This window comes from Leptodactylus fuscus, chromosome 3, assembly GCF_031893055.1.
Source record: "Leptodactylus fuscus isolate aLepFus1 chromosome 3, aLepFus1.hap2, whole genome shotgun sequence".
In the NCBI taxonomy this organism is placed as follows: domain Eukaryota; kingdom Metazoa; phylum Chordata; class Amphibia; order Anura; family Leptodactylidae; genus Leptodactylus; species Leptodactylus fuscus.
Window position 1 is genome coordinate 97011029 of NC_134267.1, and position 26349 is coordinate 97037377.

The 26349-nt window shown below is 38.9% G+C and overlaps 1 protein-coding gene across 3 annotated transcripts in view; it reads left to right on the plus strand.

The window, feature by feature from the left end:
* AKAP7 (A-kinase anchoring protein 7) overlaps nucleotides 1-6228 on the plus strand; it is a 120645-nt gene extending 114417 nt beyond the window's left edge. For 2 of the 3 annotated variants that reach the window (XM_075268071.1, XM_075268073.1), the window contains exon 8: nucleotides 1215-6228. In XM_075268071.1, coding sequence (XP_075124172.1) covers nucleotides 1215-1411 — 197 coding nt within the window. In that variant the 3' untranslated portion in view covers nucleotides 1412-6228. Of the gene's footprint in view, nucleotides 1-321; nucleotides 1130-1214 lie in introns of those variants that run through there. The other variant, XM_075268072.1, reaches the window with a different exon arrangement.
* Nucleotides 6229-26349: the final 20121 nt, after the last annotated feature.

The following is a 26349-nucleotide window of genomic DNA, read 5'->3' on the forward strand; positions in this document are numbered from 1 at the left end:
CAGAACAGGAAACATGGAGAGAATGTCCTGATGGTGGGGCCCGGAGCCTCACCAGATTTATTATCATTTACGCCAGAAATGATAAATTTCACAATGCCCAGTGGACATTGCGCCTCATTTATGTGGAGTCTGTGGTTTGTCATAGATGAGGCGCACCCTCTGCTGGTGCAGGGGATATCACTGCCAGTCTTCATAAAGCTTCCCTATTGAATCTAGCTTCCTAAAATGTCATATGTGTATCCCATAGAAGATTGCAATGTGTGTATGTCTAGGATTCTATTTCTTTACTTATTAGGAACTTTTCTTTGTTATGGTACATAGGTCATAAGAATGGAAGAGAACCTGATGAAGCAGAGCTGGTGAGCTTGAGTAAAAGGCTGGTGGAGAATGCAGTACTCAAGGCTGTACAGCAGTATATAGAGGAGACACAGGCCAAAACCAAACAGACTGATGGGATCACAGTGGAGCCTGGCAATAATGAGAAAATGGAGAATAACCTTAAGCAATGAACACAGCCTCCACACACACATGTATGCTTAGACTTGAACTGGCCAGTTCCATTTAAGAGACGCCTAGTTTGCTACTCAGGTGCATTTTTCATGGGGGTGTCAGGACAGTATTCTCTTATTGCATCATTTACATAGATGGATACATTCAATGACGATTCTTGATAAACCTGTTTGCATAGCAGAAAAGCCAAAGCAAAAGAGAATTGGCAAGAATCCCATGAGGTAAACTACAATGAATGAATTGTACAGGAGGAAGAAGAATGGGAGCCTTTTGTCTACGCCTTGTTGAGTGGCAATGAGCAGCCATCTAAGAGGCCTTACCACATGATGAAGCCATGTCATCCTGGTATAATGGATATGCATGACTTTGTCCCTTCAACCCGAAACAGAAGGTTCTTTCTAGATTATCACTGTTGCAATGGCAACTCTTCAAAAGCTATGCTAACTTCAATGCTGGATCCTCTCTTGGACACATGAACTCACTATCTATTAATGTATTTCTTTCAATGTATTGTGGCACTATGCAGTATCTTCTCAATGCCCGTTAATCATGAAAGAAAAATTATATATTTTTGACAAGCCTATTTGTCATTTTTTTAATACAGATGTATGGCCAAAAATTGGAATGTGTGTTTTTGATTATTATTACTTCTTTCCCACACCCTTTCTATATACCCTCTGTAAAATAATAATGTCCTTTTCCAGGCCAGAAATGCAGAGACACCATCAAAGACATTGCTCAAAAAGAGTTGAAGCCTCTGTTGAACAAAGTAGAGGACATAAAGAAATTACTGGTTCTTCCAGAGACGCGTGCAAAAATATACAAGGAGGTGTTTGGTACAAGATTGACTGCCGGAAACAGCAGGCCAGTGTTGGCCACAGAGACTAAAGTATTGACATAAATATTTGGAAATGAGTTTTGTTACATAAGATTGTAGTATTATGAACTTGTGCAAATTGTGTATACTGTGTATTCTGAACCACACCTTATGCTGGAAACTGTTGTTTATAATATACTGCCACATTCATCTCTTCTGAATGTTCAGGACACACAAGTTTAATAGATTATGGAATACACTGATATACATTATTGTGTCCATGCTTGCAGAAGAGTGAGTTGCCCCTCTAATTCAGAAGCTACTATGTAATAGTGGTCTACTGGTCTGTTGGTTGCAGTTATGTCAGCACTGTATCCCTTAAGCAAGAACTGTGCCACCTGCACCTGATATATTGCTATTTTGCCATGCTGCATGAACAATAGTTGAAACCTGTCAAAGGATCAGTAACACCATAGGGCGTCAGAAAACTGTTTTCAGCTTCAGATAAGAGATAAGATAATCCTTTAATAGTCCCACCATGGGGAAGTTCAATGTGTTACAGCAGCATAGATACTACAATATACAAATACAAAAGTTCCACAGTAGAGGCGTTACATTGAGTGTAGGTACAGATAAAAAGATAAAGGTAGAGATAAAAAAAAATAGTAGAAGGAATATCACAACTTAAGGATCTTTCAGTTCTCTGGAATGATCTCCGTTTGCTCGGTGATGCTTGTACAGGAGGAAAGACTTTCGATAACGCTCCTTCTCACACTTACGGTGAAGCAGTTGGTCACTGACAGTACTGCCCAGTGCTACACAGATTGGTAAACCCTTATGAAAACAGAAAATGTATTTAGCACATTATCAATCTAAAAAAAAAAGTTAATATCAAATCATTTTTAGTACTTTGTAATTTTTATTAGATCATTATAAAAAGAAATAACCATATGGATAAGTGGACACTATCAGAAAATTACAATAAAAAAGTCTTCACACATGTTGTTTCTGCTTAATGCGGTTTATATTGCTGTGGATCCACATGTGGTTTAGTTCCATTGTTAGGGGGGTTTCACACGGAGTAATGCGGCACTGATTCTGGCACTGTAATTCACATAAGAATCAGCGCTGCAAAACAGAATCCCATTGACTTCAATGGGTTCCGTTTAACGCGCATAACACATTGAAATTGAGGGGTTAAAAAGCCTCCAATTGATTTCAATGTGTTATGCGCGTTAATCGGAACCCATTGAAGTCAATGGGATTCTGTTTTGCAGCGCTGATTCTTATGCAAGTTATCGTGTCAGAATCAGTGCTGCGTAACTCCGTGTCAATGCCCCCTTATTGAATGTAAGTTTTCTGTAGCCATTAAACAAAATGAGGAAACCCCATCAATTCCATTCACTGTGGATTTAGCGCCAAAGTCTATGTGAAGTCTGACAATTGTGAACAGGCCCTTAGTGTCTAGTATTCACTATATTAACTTTATTTTCCTTTTTTTACCAAAATTATGGAATCCATTTGATATCCAAATCCCATATAACGTTTGTAACCTTCACTCTTACAAATACCTTAAGAAAACTACTCAGCTGCTTTCCTCACTTTTCTGCAGTAAATGGCAACAGAAGCACTTAAATCTGTGTAGAATAATATGTAGGTGCCACTTCATACAGTTTGTATCTTTTGTGATTCTGAATGTTCTGCTGTGACTTAATGGATAAATGTAATGTGAGAATAATGTATACCATGCTTTGATACAACCGTGAATAATGGTGGCCCACTAGATAATGTCAGACGTGTACATGCTCGAGAGACTCTGAAATTCTGTAATGAGTCTCTTAGTTGTTTTTAGAATAACCAGGCCAATACATTCCCCTCATTGAATCCGAATCTTTGCAGTTCAGTATAATATCACATCGACATGGATGGGGGAAAGAAAGCTTTGCTTTAGTATATTATATAAATTTGTGAGTCATCTTCAGTAACACGTGTAGTGAGTCATTGTTTAATGATAATAATGGCAGTCAGCTTTATTTGTACTTATAACATATTCTCTGCTATGCAGATCTTTTATTTGAGTTAATCCCTTACACCCTAGTGATTTCACTGTATACATTAACAGCACAGAATGTCTTATGTACAGTAAACCGCATTACACACAATAGTTTTATAATAACAGCTTTTATAGCCTCTTTCAACTGTAACAGTACACTTATATGTTAAGTTATTATAAACGTCTGTACAATTGGGCAGCCCTTACCTGCTGTATAACTCTGTTCAATGCCTGACTACATCTTTAATCTCTGTCCCCCTAAAAGCATACTTATGATCAGCTAGTCATTCTAGTTTAGCAGCATTGTTTAATGGTAATCTTAGGATTTATTCACACAAGAGTGAAAAATATTCATTTTTTAAATTATTTTAATATTATCAGAATTAATTAATCCGTTCATATATGTTTGACAGTTGGTGAAACCGTTGTATTTCTGTTCTATTAGTGGCCATAATTGCAACACAAATCGATCAAAAAAAAATATGAAATTCATCCTCTATTAAAATGCAAAATGAATGACATTTGGTAATGAAAAATGGATGCAGAACAGGTGCAAGAAAGCTGAAATTGAACAAGTTTGTTGTGTTGATGGCCAAGAAACAAACATGGTTGTGTGAATGTAGTATTGAGTAGTCTATACATTTGCCATTCTCTTTATCCACAATGTTTTACAGGAAAGCTCTGCTTTTTATGACTAGATTGGCACAAGCTCACCAGATAGGTAGTATATGTTGAGGTGAGTTCTATTACATATACTGTGAAATGATAATAAACAACAAGAATCTAAACCATTAAGAAAAGCATTACGAAGTAAATGCTCTGCTTACATTTTAACAGTTTACGCCGGTGATCAGACAACTTTTGTCTACAGTATAAAGCATTAGTCCTCTTTTAAGCTAAGGGCGGGTTCACATCTGCACCCATGTGCACTTTAAGCAATCCTGCTGGGTTTTCGTCTTCTGCCCCGAGAAACTGGACAGGGGACGGAAACCGCGCAGTCAGTTTTCAAACCCATTCAACTGAATGGGTTTGAAAAGTGAGCGCCCATGAACGTTTTGTACATATCTGTGGCGAAACAGTTTTTTGTTTTTTTTTAACTGACTGCCGGGTTTCCGTCCCCTGTCCAGTTTCTCGGGGCAGAAGACAGAAACTCAGCAGGATTGCTTAAAGCACGCACGGGGGCAGGTGTGAACCCGCCCTAAGGCCTCAAATCGCAGAAAATCAGCCTTTTTGTTGCAGATCTTGCTGCAGTTTTTCGGAGCTAAAGTAAAGAGCGGCAGCAAAAGGAATGAGAAATGTCTAGTTTATATTTATACTTTTCCCATCTGCACAAAAAATGCAGCCCAGTCTGCAGAAAAAAAGGCTGCTTTTCCACAACCTGGGGCTTTAGCCTTAGGCAACTTTTGTCTGCCATGTATAAAGCATTAGTCTTAGTCCATGTCTTGGGAGAAGTTGCACACAATACAAGGTAAAATCATGCCAGTGACTTCAGTTGTTTTGTATGAAGGAAGAAGTAGCAAGAACCTTGGGAACAAATGAAGTTACTTCGATGCTATAATTTTATTACAGTTCACGTGTGCCTGCTGTACTATGAATCCAGAACCTTACAAAACAAAGGCATTTTATAATATTTAAAGACACTGCTTCTTATCCTTCTCTGTACATGGTAATAAGCTGGTAATTGCAGTTCTTCATTCAGCCACAATTCCTGGTCATTTAGAACCTAATTTTATGAGTATATTAGCACTGTGTACCGTAGGTACTACATAGTTACCTCTTAATTTTATGTCATCAAATGACAAATACATCGATATTTCACAGCATGGCTGTGTTAGAAAGTCTTAGGAGGGGACAGAAAATAATGTGCCTTGCTAATGTGATTTTACTAAGAGTAACCAATGTATAACTTTTTATATAAATAAGGATCTTGACACAATGTCATCAGCCTTAGTGTGAGATGTGTGCCAGGGAAAGCTCCAGTGGTATACCTCCAATGGAGGCCTGTGATAGATGCCATACAATGGCATGCATCACCCATAGGCTCCCATGTAAAAACAAAACAAAAAAACAACTAAAAATAGAGTATACTGCGCAGAATCCATTTTTAAAATCCGTTTCCATTATATGGAATAGTGTAATTTACTAGCATAATGTACAGTGCTGTGATAGAGCAGAGATGCTGTGTCTGCTACATTGCTGCCAATTGCCAGCTGTATAATACAGCCAGCCCTCGGCTGTCATTGCTTAAGTCAGAAGACTGCCATTCCAGGAGGTGAACCCTTTAGATTCTATGAGGATTAATACTTATTTTATTTAACTGGTTAGAAACAGGGGAATTTCCCTAAGGACCCCACAACCTTGTTGATATGGCAGTCAGGAGGCCTAACTATGGCCTCCGGGTTGTCATATACATACATATGCCTATTAGGCCATGCCAGGAGTAGAGCCTAATAGGTATCTGACAAACTGAACAGTATACTGCAATACAAAAGTATTGCAGAATAATATAAAAAATTACATAGTTCAAAAAACTATGTGAAAACTTTTCTTTCCCCACGTAACCCCATTAAGTTGGGCTTTGGGCTCACTGAAATATTTTAACTACATATTATGGCGGCTTTACCAAAACTATTGGGTAATGATAATGTTGGTAGATATTAGAGATGAGCGAATATGCTCAATCGAATACCTCAGCCGCATAGCTCCCAGCGGCAGGGAAGGTGGCAGGGGTAGTAAAAATTTGAAGCCCCGGAAGTGTTTTTGCATCGGGAGTAGAGATGAGCGAACACTGTTCGGATCACCCGATCCGAACAGCACGCACCCATAGAAATGAATGGAAGCACCTGTGACGCCGGCCGCCAGCAAAGTCAGCGTCACAGGTGCTTCCATTCATTTCTATGGGTGCATGCTATTCGGATCGGCTGATCCGAACAGTGTTCGCTCATCTCTAATCAGGAGCTATGCGGGCGAGGTATTCGCATATTCGCTCATCTCTAGTAGATATAATTACTACATCAGTCATTATTTTACTACAGTGAGCCTGCTTTAGTTTCACCTTCACATGGAAGAAATTCCTACATATTTGGTTATCTTTTCACAGTTTGTCCAGCTTATTTAGGTCCGAACACAGTTGACCATATCTGAGCCATGAAATGGTGGTGTTTGATACAGCCAATGGATATCTTGTACTTATGTCCATTTCAACTCTGTAACTCGTTGTAGTTGAGCAGTACCACATCTCTAAACCTTCTTACCCATCATACTATCATTGTCATGTTTGTATGAATTCCACTAACTCCTACTTTTTAATAGAAATAAGAATACACTGCCCCGTTTGTACAATATGCATGGGACTTTTTTTTTTCAGTAATACCTATATGTTAATCTGTAATTGCAACAGTATTGTAATGGATAATTGTCCTCTTACAGCCAGCTGCTAATAAGAATTTTATCAATAAAATACATTTGTACAACTAGTTGTGTTGTGGGACATGCTGTTATGAAATGCTTTTTCTTAGTTACAGGCGAGAGCTGTGAGCTACAGAATGAAGTCTAAAGTAAGTACTGTAAGTAAAGGGTTCAATGGAATTCACGCTGTATGATTTGAAGACCATGCAGTGTGAATGCTACATACGCAGGGCTGGAATCTTGATGCTGAAAATAAATTAACCAGTCTATAGGATATTAAGTGATTCTCCAGTGACTTTCCATTTGTTCTCCACAAACATTTGGATAAATAAACGCCCAAGCTTTTGAATATCAATTTTCCATATTGTATAATAGTTTCAGGTTGAGAATAGTTTTGTTTTGACCCAAATATTACATATAAGTGATCGAAGTTTGTGGATGTTCATATTTATTAAAGAGATTTCTGCATTTGTTTTCCAGAAATATCCCTAATTTTGTATATACATTTTTCTGGTTATGGACCTGAACCCCCTTTTAAAGGGTTTTTACCATCTCAAGGATCCTAGCTATACTGCTAATTTATGTAAATTCAAGACTTTTTCTAAATAGAAAATGTTAGAAATGTTCTTCATTTGCTTGATATGTGAGATTATTCCTCTCATTGTTTCCACATTGTTGTCAAGTCACTTTTCTTATACCTACACAATAACACCTACACAATAACACAATTTGGGTGGATGACTTGCTGCTTTCTGAGGGGACAGAGTTCCCTTGCTGCCCTGCAGTCAGGACAACCTGTTCAGCTAATTGAAGTGTTGCTGATAAAGGCCTGGACAGTGTCTGTTATCTCTCTATGTAAACACAAAAATAACATTGAGTATACTTCGTCTATTTCCTCCTCTGCAACATGTAAGTTTGTTTTTCTATCCAATCCTGTGTAATGTAATATACATTTACTGTGCATATTATTTGATCTGCATTTACATTAAATATCTATTACTGATAATACATAATCTCTCATGTTAAGGCAATGTCTGTATCTAGTGAGGTTCTTCATAATAGAATACAGGAAATGAGAAGAAGCAACAGCAGGAAAAGCTGCTGAGAGAGGGAGATGGCAAAACCCTTTTTTGTGTTACTGTCATGTAAAGTTCCCTCATAATATGCCCTATGATGGTAATGTTGCTGCACTAAAAGTAGTTCTTTGCAAAATTGCTCTTTATTATTAACCACACAAGTTTTCCACTGATGCTTTTCTTTGAAAATTTAATGGCAATGAAACCCATTAACATGCATAGTCTTAAACCTGGTAGACAAAGGTGTAGTTGGAACCTTATGGGCCCCAATGCTAAATATGTATTCTTGTTATAGAGAGGTCTTTGGGTCCCGTGAGGCTTCAGAGCTCATTGGCTATTTCTCACTCAGTACAGTTATTTTGTAGATTTGTATATAATGTCAGTATTAAGACTTGTACCAGTTATTACAATTACTAAACAAGCACATACATTTCATTCTGTGACTTGTAGTATCTCCCTGTATTTCTTAGATTTGTAACATTGCATCATGGAGGCTGATTCTGTAGCTGGAGTCTATTTTTGTAAGCATTAAAACAGCATCTTGCATTTGTTCTTCCCTGGGGCAAACTAGGTCACAGTCATAAAGCCTGAAAATAAACACTGACGGCTCAGTGTCCGTAACCATCATGTTTTATTATTCCTGTGAATGACAGTCTCCATCATTATACAGCAGAGATGACTTCTTTATCAATAAAGGCTTGTCAATGAAATGGACATGCTAAATTTAATGACTATGGGAATATCACAATGTTTGCAGCTTCACTTGTCATCTGTCAGCCTTTTTTTTGGCTCTTTGTTGTCCTGATGTTGCCTCTGCCCGCAGAACCAGACAATACTGGTAAGCAGCTGTCAGTCACAACCTAGTAGAGTCCCTGCATCCTTAATGCTTATGGATGAATTCACTTGTAGTTTATAATCAACTTTGGTTTCTGCTCAGTGGGATTTATCTGTTTTAGGAAAGCATTGCTGTATTGTACCCTGACACTGTTGTACTGATGAGGATTACGGAGCCTGAAACAGACCCACAGAAGGCAAAGTAAATGATGCTGAACTTATGAGCTATGCCTGTACTGTACACCAGCATCATAGTTATTTCACATACATAGTTTACTACAAGGGCCTAAAGGAACAATTTTCCTGACTTTGTTCATATTTTTTTTTTGAGGGGGGAATTGAATTATGCATTGTGTCATTTTGAGTCCTGGAGTAGCGAGTTTGCGCCACTGGAGGTACAGTAACATATTTATTTCACTCCGGGAAAGTTGAGTGTTTCATTTGATTAGCAGACAGTTGGGCTGTTAATTAGGTTAATTATCTATCTTATTTTCTGTCCATCTATCTATTTATTCCTTAAATGTTACAAAAAAGAGAGAGATTGTGATACTATAGAGAGACTGCAAAGGTAAGAAGTGAATCTTAATTTTATACCCTGTAGCTACAAAGCTATCTCAGTAATTGATTGTCTGTGTATTTGTGTCTTGAGGTCCATTTCAAGTCACAAGACATCTATACAGTTTAATCATTCACATCGATGCTATAGTCTTTGTTGGATACTCCATTGCAATGTCCAGCGATGAAAAAGTCCTGCACAGAGGACTTTTTCCTATTTCAGTTTCCAAAAATGTCAGACCCCGTTACAGTCAATGGAGTCTGCTGGACTCTGTATGTAACCACTGTTACAGTGGTCCAGCTATCCATTATTCTAGTCCTCCAAAACCTAGTGTCACTGCGTTTAATCTGTGATTGTAGAGGGATCATCAGGAGTATAGACATTGAGCTGTAAATTAGTGCAAAATGCTATACACAATGTTTTGACAATACTACAGAGTTGTTAGTGTCATCAGAGTGTATTCCATGATGTCTTCATGCCTGTGGCGAATTCTGATTTGTTGCAGAGACATGGAGCAGGATAGAGCAGCTTCTATCCTGCTCCATGTCTCCGACTGTAGTCAGTTGCAAAGTCATGCATGGATTCTAAATGAAGACACAGCATGGAATTTATAATCATATTCACGCCTGCAAAGCCCTTATTTCTTTGTCTTTTAGGCTTTTTTTTTCTTTCTGGTGGTGTGATGGCCCTTATTTGTTCCAAAGTGTAGATTTCAGTTCTGGATCACAGAACTTTCCAAGACACTAGAATCATCAAAAAGTCACACCCTCTTAATGATTCTGACACATCTTATGCCAATTGGGCAATAGATCAAGACTGATGGAAACTCGAGTCTTAATAAATTCCCAGCGCAGTCTATTGTGACATAAATTGGCTGGCTGGAGAAACATGGGCCCACCTGATAAAAATGATTCTTTGTAGCCACTGCACATCTTTTCAGAATATGTGCACTTACAGTTCAGATGTATGATTGGATTGAAGAGATTATTTTTGAGTACGTGCATAAAAATAGCCCTTGGCAGCAAGAGTCTTAATTCCTAAAACCTTGGGCGATCCCACTCACTTCCAGCTCACCACAGGTAGTAATTTGTTAGACCTGGCTTGATCTACCTGGTGCATTGAGGTGTCAGAGATACTGCAGACATATAAATGGAAGAAAAAAATCTTAGTCAAATGTGTCTGCCCAAAACTCATCAGAACGGTATGTACATGTGGTTTAAAAGTGATAATAAATGCACTGTTTTATAAGGATTGTAATTCATTCCAAGACTGGCACAAGATGTGCCTGAATTATTAAGAGGCTCTGGCCTCTTAATAATTCTATACCATCTTGAGAGGTTCCATGTTCAAAAATTGAAATCTATGCCAGTCAGGGAGTGGCGCAGATTTCAGGTATAACTTAAGTTTTCTCTACCTTGTCCTCCCACTTTTGTAAAAATTGGAGAGCAGGCCGCAAAATGGAGAATGTGGGACTTTTTGACTCCTTACTGTATTTAGCACAAACTGTTCTGTGGTAAAAAGGTGCCATAAAACTGTCTTCAAAGCAACTTCTAATCGGTTTGTCTTCTGTGTATCATAGGTTATTATGTTGGAAATGTAATCCTCTGGAGGACCCTTTGGTACTCTGCCTTGCCTGTCTGATCCTGAGTCGCAGTCTCTTACCACAATTACAGCCATAATCCATTTACAGGCATCATAATTTATTTTTAGGTGCCCTTCCCAGAACTGGTCTAAATTTTCAATACATTTTCTTTATATAGCATGTAATTCTACTCTAGTCTTTCTAGAGAATTGGGATGGGCTGAAGATACCAATACTGTATCATAAATTATATAGGAACTAGTGTTCTGGAAATCACAGCGGTGCAGGATATTTTATTTAGCACGACACCTGGCATAAAACACTACTTCTATGCAAACTCCACATTCATCTCACTAGGAGAAGGAGCAGGGGTTAATGTGCTTCAGATTGTGAATGACACCTTAATCACAGGCTATAGAATCCTGGTTTCTTCGGGAATCCTGGTATAATAGAAGACAGATCTTCATTGTGTAACTTACTTCTGGGACATTTCAATACACAGTAAATTCTGTTGAGTCCATTAAAGGGATTCTACCGTTAAACTACTTTTTTTTTTCTAATTACCACGTCGGAATAGCCATAAGAAAGGCTATTCGTCTCCTACCTTTAGACGTGGTCTCCGTTGCACCGTTCCGTAGAAATACAGGTTTTAACCGGTATGCAAATGAGCTCTCCGCAGCAATGAGGGCGGGCCCCAGCGCTGAAAGGCTGATGAGCGCATCCCCATTGCTGCCCGAGAGCTCTTTCCTGCGCCGCCTCCTTCTTCTGCAGCAACTCCGCCTCTTCTGGCTTCTCTTGCTCTTGTAGTTCTATACAGGAGCATAGAGAGGCCACCCCAAAATGGCCGCCGGCCAGCTGCTGTATTGAACTGCAAGAGCGGCTACCCAAAAATGGCCGCCAGCAGCCATTTTTGGGTAGCCGCTCTTGCAGTTCAATACAGCAGCTGGCCGGCGGCCATTTTGGGGTGGCCTCTCTATGCTCCTGTGCTATAATAGTCTGCTATAATGTTTGGATTCTATTTGATAAGGACAATATATGTTGAATAACCTCCTAAAATATAATCTGTATTGAAAGTTTACAGATGTAGTAGCATTAACAGTTACTTCTGACATTCTGCTGGCACTATATTTTGTACCTGCAATTTAAATGAATTGCCAGACACCAGCTTTCTAAATTCAAATGAACAAAATATTGAAGATCTGATTTCTTTCTTTTAAAATCCGTCTTTTTTTCTGTTATAAAAGTATATGAGATAATATGAGGTAAATTCAAGCAATAGGACAAGAACTACCAATAAACAAAGCAATATTGCCAAAGAATATAGAGTTGGTTGGAAATAAAACTTTTGACATCGGTAGGAGCACCAACTCTTCAATAACAGAACCATTTGAGTTTTAATGCAAAAAGCTTTTACTTCTGTAGATTCCTCAACTGTGACATCGTTGTGTCACAGTATAGACTTAATCATATTGTGGAGGGGGCACAGGCTGCAAATGCATTCAGGACCTGTCTGGCAATGCAAAAGAATTACCACATGTGATTAAGTCTGTTACATCTTTATCTAAGGTGTATATTTTTTTTTAGGAATACAGAGACATATAAACAATATGCATTTAAAGTGAAAAGCCAGGCAAATTTTTATAATTGATACAATAGTTCTGCTACAGTCATTTAATGTCTTATATAAGGCCAGCACCAGCACCTGGAAAACCTGGCTCTGGTGCCAGGGCCCAGAGCACCTAGGAGAGGCCCACTTGCATTCAGCAATGAGCGCTTCCAGGTGGAAGTGCTCATTCCACTGACAGTCGAGTGGCTCGAAAGTTCTTGGACCTCTGTCCCTTCCCTGCTTTAGCACTTGCAGGGTTCCCTGAGACGGGAAGGGCTGGGGTCCCAGGAGCTATAAGCAGTAAAGTAATGGCATAAGGGGGAAATGTACTGTATAGAGGCATAAGGTACCATTATATAGGGTATGGTACTGGGTAGGGACATACAGTAAGTGCCCATTTTATGAGGGACATTATTTGAGAGGGACTGTATGAGGAAATAAAGGGCCAATATACAGGGGTATAATGGGTCATTATATTGACTCATAAGTGGGCCATTGTTCTGTATAGAGACATTACATGAGGGTATAATGAGGCCATTGTACTATATGGGTACATAAGGAAGATATCCTACTTTGGCAGTATAAGGAACCTTAAAAGATTTGTGGGTGCATCAATTATATGTGCAAATTTCACCCATGGTTTTTGATCTATGCAATTCAAAGGTCATAAGTTAAAGAAGAGTAGAGCATTCCATCAGGTTGCCACAGCATAAACTACCCAATTTTAGTGTTTTTTGCTTCAGCGCATTTTAGAGGAAAACACTGCTGCATACGTGGTAACCTATTATTTCGCTCTGGCCCCTCAAAGTTTCCAAGTTTTATAAGCTACACAGAAGTGTCCTTCCTTAACTTTCCTTTTGATATGTGGCATAGGATGACCTACTTATGGAAATGTTATTAATATAGAATGGAACACTCCTTTAAGACTGAAAGCTCTCTTCTTCATTTTAACTCTTTGCTCTTGCATTTGGACAAGCAAGTAAAGGAAAAGTACCTGACATAAAGCAGAGGGCTCCATTTTAGTTTATATGATATCTTGCGTACTAAGCTTCTTATTAATCACTTTAATCACTATTATGCATACAGGCTATTAATAGAACAGAATCAGGCTAATTCCTCTTACAAACATCATGATCTACTGTCACTTGGCTTAAAGGGGTATATTTTATCATGCCATCCTGTTCCCTGGATTGGTGATAAAAGCTAAAGTAGGAGATCTTTGACTGCTGGAACCCTGACTAATATCCCAGGACCATAGCTTTCCCCACCTTCTAGACCACAGCTTGAAGGACATTGAGTGGAGAGGGCGAATGGGCATTCATCTTTCACTGTATTCAAAGGCTATAATGTTTGAAACAGCCAATTTTCAACACCAATATGGCACCTCTTACCTAACACCTTGAAGTAATGATCCAATTGGAAACAGTTTTAATACACATATATATATGATTCATAGATAATAAGATTTCCCAAAGAACCACAGATATGTGCAAAAAAAGCACAAGACTCCAGCAAACTCAGCTCTATATACAGAGGCTTTGTACTATACATTTTATGTTAAAATATTCTTTTCAGGTATTTTCTGCATCCAGCAATTCAAAAACAGGTAGCCTTGTAATGAAAGAGTATCTGCCGCTATGAGATATTTCTTTGCATTAGAATCAGCACGAGAGAATGTAATTGTATCCATTAGGCAGCTCCAACAAAGGACTGAAAGAAAACGCTTTTCTGGTTCTGTTAGATCACATTATATATCACATGATCCAGAGATGTCATGCAAAGCTTCTGGGACCCACATACCATGTGCCATTAATAATACTGCCTGAGAATATTTGTATGCACTAGTGTAACTCTATTGGGATGTTTTACTGATGTTTCTTTTAAAATGCAGAAACCTCATAAAAAGTCAAGTCTGCGTTAATTCCAGTTTATGTTTCACCTCGGTAATTGTAATTATTTATTTAACAACTGTTTTCTTTATGCACGGCAGCGGATAAAGGAGAACATTTTCCACAGACGACTGCAGGGAAAAAGAAAAAGTAACACAACTGCCTGGAAGGATGAGAATCTCTATGGAAACCCTGACTATTGATAATTTGCTAAAATAATCCTGTACCTTCAGAATTCAGCTTGTGCGTTTTTAGCATAAATGTCGTGCCTTGCAGAGAAAAAAGCCAGTTCTTCCAGTTTACTTCAGCAGAAGATACCCATTTTGTTACTTAGATATAGCCTATGCATTAATGAAGCTCACCAGTGGGTTTTTTTCTTTTCATTGTCATACATTTCGCTCTCTCTCTCAATCAGTCAGTGTTTAGGGTCAGTTCACAGTGGCCCCTGCACAATAGAGTATGCTCCACAGTAGCCCCTGAACAGTATAATATGTTCCACAGTGGCCCCTGCACAGTATAATATGCTCTTGAGTGGCCCCTGAACAGTATAATATGCTCTTGAATGGCCCCTGAACAGTATAATATGCTCTTGAGTGGCCCTTGCACATTATAATATGTTCCACAGTGGCCCTTTCATTCTATAATATGGCTTGCGCATGCCCAGCCCATATTATATTGTGCTACATGTCAGTACATTACAGAGGTGCCAACCAGCAGATTGTGCATGCATGGGCGGATCGCCCAGGCATGTGCATTAAAGCAGAAATGCCAACATGTGCAGTAGAGTGTGCTAACATCATGAAGAAGAGGTGGTGACAGGCCAGAACAAGTAATGTTTGGTGCCCTCGAAGATCCGGGCTAGAAGACAGGAAAGTATGAAGTGGTAGAAGGTGGTTTTACTTGTTGTAAAACGACATAAAACCCTGTGACTGGTTTAACCCCCCTTCCAGTGTGTCAAAGGTCATCATTAGCTTGTATTCACACACACGCCGATCTTTTTGTTTATGAAATTTCCTCTTAAAACCAGGATCTTCATATCATTGATGATATTATGATTTTGATTGCAGAATCAAAATCATGATCAAAATCATAATATCATCATTGATATGATGGACAGAAAGGTGAAACAGATCCAGAGTTTGAATGTGGTTTGAGCGCTCAGCCCCAGTTGTTCTCCCAACATGAGTTGATTGATCTAGTGAGGGCTCTTGGACTTAGCAAAGAAAATTCAGAACTACTGGGTTCACGTTTACAAGGAAAAAATCTATTCAAAGGAACATCAGTGTATTTTTATAGAAAGAGAGACCTCAAGTTTACTCCTTATTTTGAACAGGAAGAGAACCTGGTGTTTTGTCATGATGTTCCTAGATTGATGACTGCTTTTGAGATACAGTACGAAGCAGATGCATGGAGGCTCTTCATTGATTCCTCCAAAAGAAGCTTGGAAGCTGTTCTGCTCAATAATGGCAACCAATATGCTTCTGTTCCTGTTGCTCATTTTGTGTGCCTTAAAGAAAGTTATGAAGATCTTCAACTAATCCTAGACAAGATAAAGTATCCAGAACATGAATGGGTGCTCTGTGGAGATTTAAAGGTACTGTGCATGCTACTAGGTCAGCAGTCAGGATTTACTAAATTCCCATGTTTTTTGTGTGAGTGGGACAGTAGAGCTCATGACCTTCATTGGATAAAAAAAGAATGGCCTGTTCATCAATCCCTTACTCCTGGAGAGAAAAATGTTCTGCGGAGGAGCTTGGTTCATCCGAAAAAAATTTTGCTGCCTCCTCTTCACATCAAATTAGGCATTATGAAACAATTTGTGAAAGCATTACCTAAGACTGGACCATCTTTCACATATTTGAGTGAAAAATTTACTCACCTCTCAGAAGCGAAATTTAAAGAAGGTGTTTTCGTTGGGACTGATATCCGAAATCTGATGTTTGATGTTAACTTTGAAGCAACAATGACAGAAGATGATAAGCAGACATGGAAAGCATTCAAGGATGTGGTAACAAATTTTCTTGGAAATCACAAAGATCCAGACTATGAAAAAATCATTCAAAATATGCTGCAAAAATTTCAAAATCTAGGATGTCTGATGAGCCTCAAACTTCACTTTCTGAATTCGCATGTGTGATTTTTCCCTGAAAATCTTGGAGCAGTTAGCAAAGAACAAGGCGAATGCTTCCATCAGGATATCGAGGTGATGGAGAAAAGATATCAGGGTCGTTGGAACGTTGCAATGATGGGAGACTACTGCTGGTCGCTACATCGAGAACAACCAGAAAAATCGTACAAGAGGAAAAGCAATGTACGCAGTTTTACTGGCAAAAGAATTTGAAAATACAAACAGATGTAAAGTAATACCATAAGAAAGTAAATAAACAATGTTCATTATAAATGTATGTTAAATTTTCAATATTTCTATTATAAATTTCATTTGTTGCGCGTGATATCCAAAATAACAGTTGAGGCTAATTAGAAAAAAATGGTGAGTGATACAGAAAAACTAATTGCAGATTCGTGATCAGCACCTAAAAAACATTTAAAATCACCTTACCAGACAAAAAAAAGTTTTCTAAAAGTGTTTTTTTGTCGGCTAGTGTAATGTTTACATTGTTAAATAATGTTTTGCTATTTTCTGCCTTGCTACCATTCAAAATTATATATCTTCACTAGCAGGAGGACCCAGCTTTGCACGGGTACATTTCATTTTTTGTTTGTGTAGTGGCCCTATAAGAATTGCCCAGTTTTGCACTCGTGTATTTTGTGTCGTTTGTGTGTGTGTCTCTGCCCGCGGCTTCATCTGCGTGTTGTTGACGTAGATGATCAGGCTTTATTCATCCAATTGCTTCCGTCGATGATTTGCCTGCTCCGGCGTTTCAGCAGCTCTTAAGCTGTCCTAGGGATGAACTTGTTCCATACGCCATGCCTGTGATTGTTCCGGCATCTCAGAAGCTCGCTGGGACACCATATAATGAGTGTGTTGTTGGCGTTGATGATCAGTCTGCTCTGTCAAGCTGGCCTGCCACTGAACTCATTCCTCGCGCTGTGCCTGTGATTGTTCCAGCATCTCAGCAGCTCGCTGGGAAGCCATATAATGAGCGTGTTGTTGGCTTTGATAATCCGTCTGCTCTGGTGTTTTGGCAGCTGTCCAGCTGGCCTGCCACTGAACCTATTCATTGTGCTGTGCCTGTGATTGTTGCGGCATCTCAGCAGCTCGCTGGGACACCATATAATGGGTGTGTTGTTGGCGTTGATGATCCACCTGCTTGGGCGTTTCAGCAGCTGTTAAGCTGGCCTGCCACTCAATGCATTCCTCGCGCTGTGCCCGTGATTGTTCCAGCATCTCGCTGAGACGCCATATAATGAGCGTCTTGTTAGCGACGATTATCCCAGTCATCTCCACTTGAGGAGAACTCTGTTGACTTCTGCTCCTTCACAGCTGTCGTTGTCTTAGAAGTTTGCAACAAATTAGTTTTTCTTTTTCCCTGGCATGTTTAAAAGTAGCAAACTGGCAATTTGGATTAAAGGTGTTTTCCCATCCAGTGTGTCAGCATGTTGCCTGGAGCTGATCAGATAATATGCAAATGTATGTACAGAATTCACTGAGGGTTATGCGTGTGTTTTACACAGAGATAACAGACCTGGCTGAGATAAGGCTGCTGCAAGTGCAGTGTAATATAGTATGTGAACATAAATTCATAACAGTCATTAAGCCATGTCATTTACCGGGATAAAAAGTAGCCTATGTGTTAATCGAGGTTACAATCTATCTATCTGCCAAATTTCATTCAAATCTGTTCAGCCATTTTTGCATGATTGAATAACAAACACACAAACATACAAACTTTCACATCCTACTAATATTATAAGTGTGAAAGTTTGTGTGTTTGGATGTTTGGATGTTTGTGAGTTTGGATGTTTGTTCCTCAATCACGCTAAAATGCCTGGACGAATTTGCGTGCAATTTTCCACAAACATAGTTTTCCCTTAGGATTGAGTCACAGGCTACTTTTGGTGCCACTAAACAACATGGCTTCCTAGCAGGAGACTCACAAAAGCAGGACTCCTAGCCCCAGCTATAGACTCACACACACTGCCTGGCATTTCCTACCTCAACCTGCCTGCACACTCCTTACTGTCACCTCAGGAGTAGCCCTCACTGTACTCACTCACATTTACATATAGCTTTCCACTATACAACATGGCTTCCTAGCAGGAGACTCACAAAAGCAGGACTCCTAGCCCCAGCTATAGACTCACACACACTGCCTGGCATTTCCTGCCTCAACCTGCCTGTACACTCCTTACTGTCACCTCAGGAGTAGCCCTCACTAGCTTTCCACTATATAACAGATCACATTGTCTGTATCACTACACTGTCACCTCAGGAGTAGCCCTCACTCTACTCACTCACATTTACATATAGCTTTCCACTATATAACAGATCACATTGTCTGTATTACTACATACACAATATACACACAAATGCAAAGGCTTAATAAATAAGCAATCCACAAAAACTAGAATAAATAATGTCTATGACAGACAGGATCACCATAAAAAGTAAATTCCAAAACTAGAAAAATAGCTACAGCCCTCATCCAAAGTGACATACAATTCAAAAATAGGTAAAAAACCTTGTGCACTCACTCTGTCCGTTTGCTGGTTGCTGTGAATCGTGGAACCTCAAGACCGGTGCCAGGAAATCTCTCTCGGCTGAGATGAGGTCAAATGGAAGCAAATTTGAAGAAAATCCAGCACTGCAGTCAGGTATCCGTATAAAATAAAACTTAACTTTTATTGACTTGTAGTTGCTACATTAAAAAATCTGTGTGCAGCAATAGGAGTAGCAGAAGCCTACGCGTTTCGGGATAGACCCTTACTCATGGCATACAGAGCTGTAATATGCTGCAATCTTATATAAAAATAAAAGAGACACACATAAAATCCAGGCCCCTCCCATCTGCACATAGACAGGAAGTTAATTAATTAAGCAACATCTGTGATACATGCGATAAGATGCAAGTGAAACAGGAACGAAAGCAGACAAAGTTGGCTGATTGTAGTCAAAATAGTTCAAACAGGTTAAGGTAAATAAGTAAATAAATCATAATTTTTAGTGACATAGATAAAACGTGACATGACCAAGAGATGTAACATCTTCATTACATAGTTGTGGCACCATACTGAAGAAACATAATGACAACATCCCTTTCTATGGTGCATAATGCACCAGGAGGATAGAGTACGTATTATACTGAGAAAAAAAAAACAAAACAAAAAAAAAACACTGAGCTGAACACCGTACTGGAACATGAAAGTGTGATTTGTGTATGATGCTCCAGGAGGATAAGATAAGTATAACTACATTAAGAATTGCATGTGTATCATACTGGAAAGAAAAAGGAGGAGAGAAAAAAAAAAATTGGAAAAAATGAATAAAAAAAAAAAAAAAAGGGAATTTTTTTATTTTATTTTTTTCTCTCTTTTCTTGAATAAATTTTTTTTTTTTTTTTTTGAAAAAAATAAATAAAATTTATAGAAAAATAATAAATATTTGAAATGTATAATTGATGCATAAAGACTATAGGAATATAGGATGAATTGTTGCAGTTAGTACAATTAATAAATAAAAGCTAAGTCAGTACGGAAGTTCATTCCGTGGGGGAATCTAGTTTTGAGCATGAAAATCCAATAGGCTTCTCTACGTAAAAGTTTTTTCTGCCAATTTCCCCCTCTGACTGGTTTGTTAACCCTCTCTATCCCGTATGCTTTGAAGGTGGTAGTGTCCCCTCCGTGTATTTCCCGAAAATGCTTAGATGCCCCTGAGCAATGTATAATATCCAAATTGCTACTGTGGTATAGATGTTCTGCTAATCTCACTTTCAGTTTTCTAGTGGTACATCCCACATAGTATTTCCTACATTCTTCACAACTTACAATGTATACGATGTGGTCTGTATTGCAATTGATGAAGGATCCAATCCTAAAAGTTTTATTACCCTCCGTGTTGGAAAAGGTTTTTGTTTTTTTCATGAATCTGCAGATGTTACATCTAGTTTGTCCACAGTGGTATGAACCCGTGATGCTTGATCTGATTGGAAAAATTTCTGTAGGTTGTGATCTGCTTCTAAAATAACTGGGAGACACGTAATTGCCGACAGACATTCCCCTTCTGGCAATATAATGACATCCTCCATCTAAGATGTTGCCTAATGTCGTGTCTTGGTATAGAATGTATAGATTCTTTTTGATGATTTTGATCACTTCCTTGTAGTTATCACTGTAAACTGTTGAGAAATAGATTCCTGTCTGCCTTTTGTCATTGCTGGGTGCTTTGGTGCTGAGTAAATCTGATCTATTTCTTTTGTGTACAATGTCTCTGGCTCTCTTAAGATTCCAGTTTGGATAGCCCCTTTCTTTGAGTCTATGACATGTGGCTTTTGCAAATTCATCATAGTCCTTGGGGTATGAGCATATTCTCTTAACCCTTGTCAGTTCACCTACAGGGATTGCTTTGCAGGTGTGGCTAGGGTGGTTACTGTGCGCGTGAAGGATGGTGTTGCCCGCCTGTGGTTTTCTATACAGTCTGGTTATAACTTTTTTGGTGTTGATATCCCCTTGCAGTGTAACATCTAGGAAGTTAATATTGGTGTCATGGAAATTGGAAGTAAACTCGAGATTAAATGAATTTTTGTTGAGATAGTCAGTGAAGGAATAGGTTCTCAGCACTTCCCCTGACCACACAATCAAAATATCATCGATATAACGGCCATAATATTGTATCTGATCCAAACACGGGTTGCTGGGGGAAAAAATATAGAATTCCTCCCACCATGCCATCGTTAAATTCGCAAGGGAGGGTGAAAAACGCGCACCCATAGGCACCCCACATAGCTGTAGGTAGTGCTCTCCATTAAACATAAAAAAGTTATGTTTTAATAAATAGTTAACCACTTCAATGATGAACTCACAGAACTCCTCTGTGTAGTGTGAATATGTGTATAAGTGATATGAGAGCGCCTCTACAGCTATGTGGTGTGGTATCCTTGAGTATAAAGAAACAACATCATAGGACAACCATTTGTAATTTTCTTCCCAGGAAAACCTGTCAAAAATACGTAAAAGATCTTTGGTGTCCTTTATGTACCCTGGGACTCGTGTGACTAGAGGTTGTAGTATAGTGTCAACCCACATGCATATTCGTTCATTGAGCGAGCCAATCCCTGAGATTATTGGTCTCAGGGGAGGAGGGAGGGTGTCTTTATGTATCTTCGGGAGGCCATGGAATATAGGTATTATTGGTTCCCGTACATAGAGGTAATCAAATTCTTTTTCAGTAAATATGCCTAAACTGACTCCCTCTTGAAGTAGATGAAAAAGTTTATTAGAGAAGATATGAGTTGGATCACCGCTTAATTTTTTGTATGTATTGGTGTCTTGTAAGATGGTTAAAACACTGCTGTTGTAATCTGTGCTGTTCATGATGACCACCTTCCCCCCTTTGTCAGCCATGCGTATGACTATGTCATCCCGTTGTTGTAAAAATTTGAGACTATCTTTTTCTTGTTTAGTTAAATTGTGTGATCTTCTATCTGCCGAGGTGTGGTGTAATTTAATCAGATCACTTTCGACAGCAGTCTGAAAGTGGTCTAATGCTGGAACCCTTGCAGATAATGGGTAATAATCAGGATTTCTGATATTAACTTTTTTTCTACTGAGATATCGATTTTCAGTTGAGATGGTTTCTAAGGATTTTAGGTTTGCCAGACATACCTGTTCTTTAAAAGTCAGGCTGTCATATTCATTGGGTATTGTCTCAGGTAAACTATCTGTGATGGACTCAGATATTCCATTATTGTAAAAGTGTCTCTTGACAGTAAGGGCTCTCACAAACTTGTTGACATCTAGTAAGGTGTCAAACATATTGAATTGCTGTGATGGCACAAAATTCAAACCCTTACTTAGAAGTTTATAACAAGACTCAGGTAAGGTTACAGAGGATAGGTTAAGGACACTGGAATCATAACTAGATGCAAAATTAATTTTTTTATTATGTACGTTCGAGGTATTGTCCAACGTATCCGTGGTGTCACTAGTGTGTCCAGTTATGGCTTGTTGAGGCTCCGTGTTTTGTAGACCTGATCTCTTTTGATGTTTCCTTCCGCCCCGGCGTTTTTTATTTTTTTTCTTGTACCTGTTGTTGTCGTTAAGGTGCTTGTAGTTCTTAACGGTGACGGATTGCTTCTTGGAGATAAAAAAGAGATAGATTCAGTGTCTGTTATGTCCGTGTCTCTTTCTGAGGAACTGAAAGAGACTCTCCTGTGGTTGTCTTGAGTATATCTATTGCGGCTTCTGTTGGAGTTCCTTTTCAAGATGGACTTTGGCGTGTTGGTACGAAAATCCTTCCAAGAGTACACAGAATCCGTGTCATAATCTTTGAGATCTCTTTGGAACTTGTTTTTTTTAGTGGTAATGACCTTTTCCTCTAAATCTTGTATCTTTTTATGAAGTTTATCCCAGTCCTCCTTAAGTTTAGGTGTATTGAGTAAAGGAGTTATCTGTTCTTTAATAGTGGAGATCTCCACTTTAATAGATGTGAGTCTGTTCTCTTCTTCCTTTACTATGAGTTGCATTAGTTTGATGGAGCATTCCGATAGAGCACTTTCCCACTCTTGTTTAAAAGTGTTGCTATATTCAGTTGTGGGGAATTTGTTTAATCTTAAACCCCGGGGGATCATTTGCTTCTCTATGTAAGAGGTTAGTGTTTTATGATCCCACCATGTTCTCATTTCTCTGGACAATAGTTTTTCATACGTGTGCAATAAATGAGATGTATTGTCTTGGTTTTGTGCTGAGTGATTGTCACTGCCAAAAACTTCAGCCAGTCTCTTGTTTCTGCTTTCTTCCATATTGCAATCCATAACTGCTTTGTTTTATGTAGATATGTAGATGTGCAAACTGAAGAGCAGAAAAATCATATGCCAGCTAGGACAATGTTGTTAGTGAGTATTGCAACATAGAAGTATGTGGAATTTTTTTTTTTTTTTTTGCTTTTCAGAAGTGGATGGTGGTAGGGCACGTGAGCTGCCGAGATAGCATAAAGTCCAAAACTAGAAAAATAGCTACAGCCCTCATCCAAAGTGACATACAATTCAAAAATAGGTAAAAAACCTTGTGCACTCACTCTGTCCGTTTGCTGGTTGCTGTGAATCGTGGAACCTCAAGACCGGTGCCAGGAGCATCATACACAAATCACACTTTCATGTTCCAGTACGGTGTTCAGCTCAGTGTTTTTTTTTGTTTTTTTTTTCTCAGTATAATACGTACTCTATCCTCCTGGTGCATTATGCACCATAGAAAGGGATGTTGTCATTATGTTTCTTCAGTATGGTGCCACAACTATGTAATGAAGATGTTACATCTCTTGGTCATGTCACGTTTTATCTATGTCACTAAAAATTATGATTTATTTACTTATTTACCTTAACCTGTTTGAACTATTTTGACTACAATCAGCCAACTTTGTCTGCTTTCGTTCCTGTTTCACTTGCATCTTATCGCATGTATCACAGATGTTGCTTAATTAATTAACTTCCTGTCTATGTGCAGATGGGAGGGGCCTGGATTTTATGTGTGTCTCTTTTATTTTTATATAAGATTGCAGCATATTACAGCTCTGTATGCCATGAGTAAGGGTCTATCCCGAAACGCGTAGGCTTCTGCTACTCCTATTGCTGCACACAGATTTTTTAATGTAGCAACTACAAGTCAATAAAAGTTAAGTTTTATTTTATACGGATACCTGACTGCAGTGCTGGATTTTCTTCAAATTTGCTTCCATAAAAAGTAAATAGTTTTATTAGAAAGTTAGTAAATAGCAGCAGCTGTATATCATAATAAATATGCAGTACACAGGAGGGATCAATAAAAACCCAGCAAGTAATCAACCAGGTGGTGGGAGGCACAATATAATAGTGGTAAGGCGGTTTATAACATGATACCATGCAAGGAAAAAGTGCAACAATAAATAAGCACACACAGTGCTAAACATGTGAATCAGAGGTTCAATAATCATATATAATAGTGACCAATAATAAAACAACACACATGTGAAAGCACTAAAGTACAACACATCACATTGTCTGTATCACTACATATACAACACATCACATTTGCTAGCCCACCAAACTTTTTAAAGCACTTTTACAGTTTCACACGTCTCTGTCCGCCCAATTCGCAAATCACTGCAGACGAAGTCGCGGGTAAAAGCTAGTTTATAATATTAGTAGGATAGGATTATAGGGACAGCCCTGGCAAGTTTGGGACTGTTGGCAAAGATACTGTGTATGCTATAGATTCTTACCACCACAAGAAATGAGCTTACACTGATGAAAATTGCTCAGGGTTTTAGTTTAAAACTGCTGGTCCAAGACTTGATACAATATTGTCCTAAATACATTTTTTTTTTTTACCAATGTTGGTATCAGGTCATTGTAAACCAAAGACAAGGGCATTAAAAAGCCTGTTAGGATTGGCTGCTATGCCCCTGGAGTTCATGTATTATAGCGGATGCAAAGCTAGTGTGTGTGTGTGTGTGTGTGTGTGTGTGTGTGTATTATTTATATATCTATCTATCTATCTATCTATCTATCTATCTATCTATCTATCTATCTATCTATCTATCTATCTATCTTATGTCATTTCCCTTCCTGATGAATGGTTGGCCTTTATATACTGCAGATTAGTTTTATAAAAAGCATCCAGAAAGTCAAAGTTCCATCAACACATTTGCATAGATATTGAAATTATAGTAAATGAAATGAATTCTAGCCAAATATAGCACAGTCTGTTGCAGCAGACTAATTCAAATGAAATAATGTTATTAAAGGATGTTATTAAACTTGACAGATCTCTCTTTCCAAGCTACTCCAGCACTGAAAAAATGATATCCATTCATCTATCTTAAATCCAAATTTAAAATCAAAGCAGTGCCTTCTGCATGTGGTCATATTATATACTGGTATAACCAATATGAAGAAGCTACACATTTGGTCATAGAAGTGGGATCAGGCACCATCCTAGCGATAAGGATAGTGTTATCCAAAGAAGGAATTTAGGAAAGGGTTACCTGATTTCCATGAAGTAGAGAAACCTCATTCTAGTCACTAAATATACTGCCTATTACAGAGATGTAGTAAGCGGATGAGTTCCAGGCCAAAGCTATTGAGTACAAGCTTATAACGCTGTTTAATAACTTCCTTTTCATGCTCATAGTGTTAGGAGTATTTTGGTTCATAGCTTTCTATTTTTCTTACCTGGGGAGTTTTTGGCTGCGCAGTGTCTGGGGTGGCATCCTGGCGCTGCGGGGTTGTCCTGTCGTGGGTATTGGTGCACACCTTCTGACTTGCACGCGCACACTGCTGGTAGGCAGCTTTATCTCCTGGTTGATTAGTCTGTCCTCCCATTAGCACCTGGGAGGAGTGATCTCTACTCTGTATTTAAACCCATGCCTCCCATGGTTCTGTGCTGAGTGTCGCTTTTGTAGAGCTAGGCCTTAGCAGGAGGAGTAGGTGGTTATCTTGGATAGAGGAAGTTCCGTGGTTGGTTTTTGGGAGGTTTGGGTGAACGAGTTGGTTTGTGTGTTTTCCCTTCTGTGTTCACCAATCCTCCCTCTGTGTATAATTGACTGTGTGAGTGAATTGCCTTATCCTTTGATTTCTACTCAGTTTCCCTGTGTTTGTTTCCTAGTGTAAGGTTCCTTCCCATATTGGTTTGGGGAAATCCTTTCCCACATTTTTCCTGTGTGCTGCTTGTGTTGTTAGTCAGCGCACACCCTTGTCAGTCCCTGTCAGTAGCAGCTTCACTTGTTCGTTAGGGGTGACCCCCTTTAGTCTCCAGTCCCTAGAGATCTTATAGGGCATTCCTTCTCCCACTTCCCTCTAGGCCTACAGTATCAGTGAGAGAGGAGCTGTCGGGGTCAGGCTTAGCCTGAGTACAGCCGACCCACAGC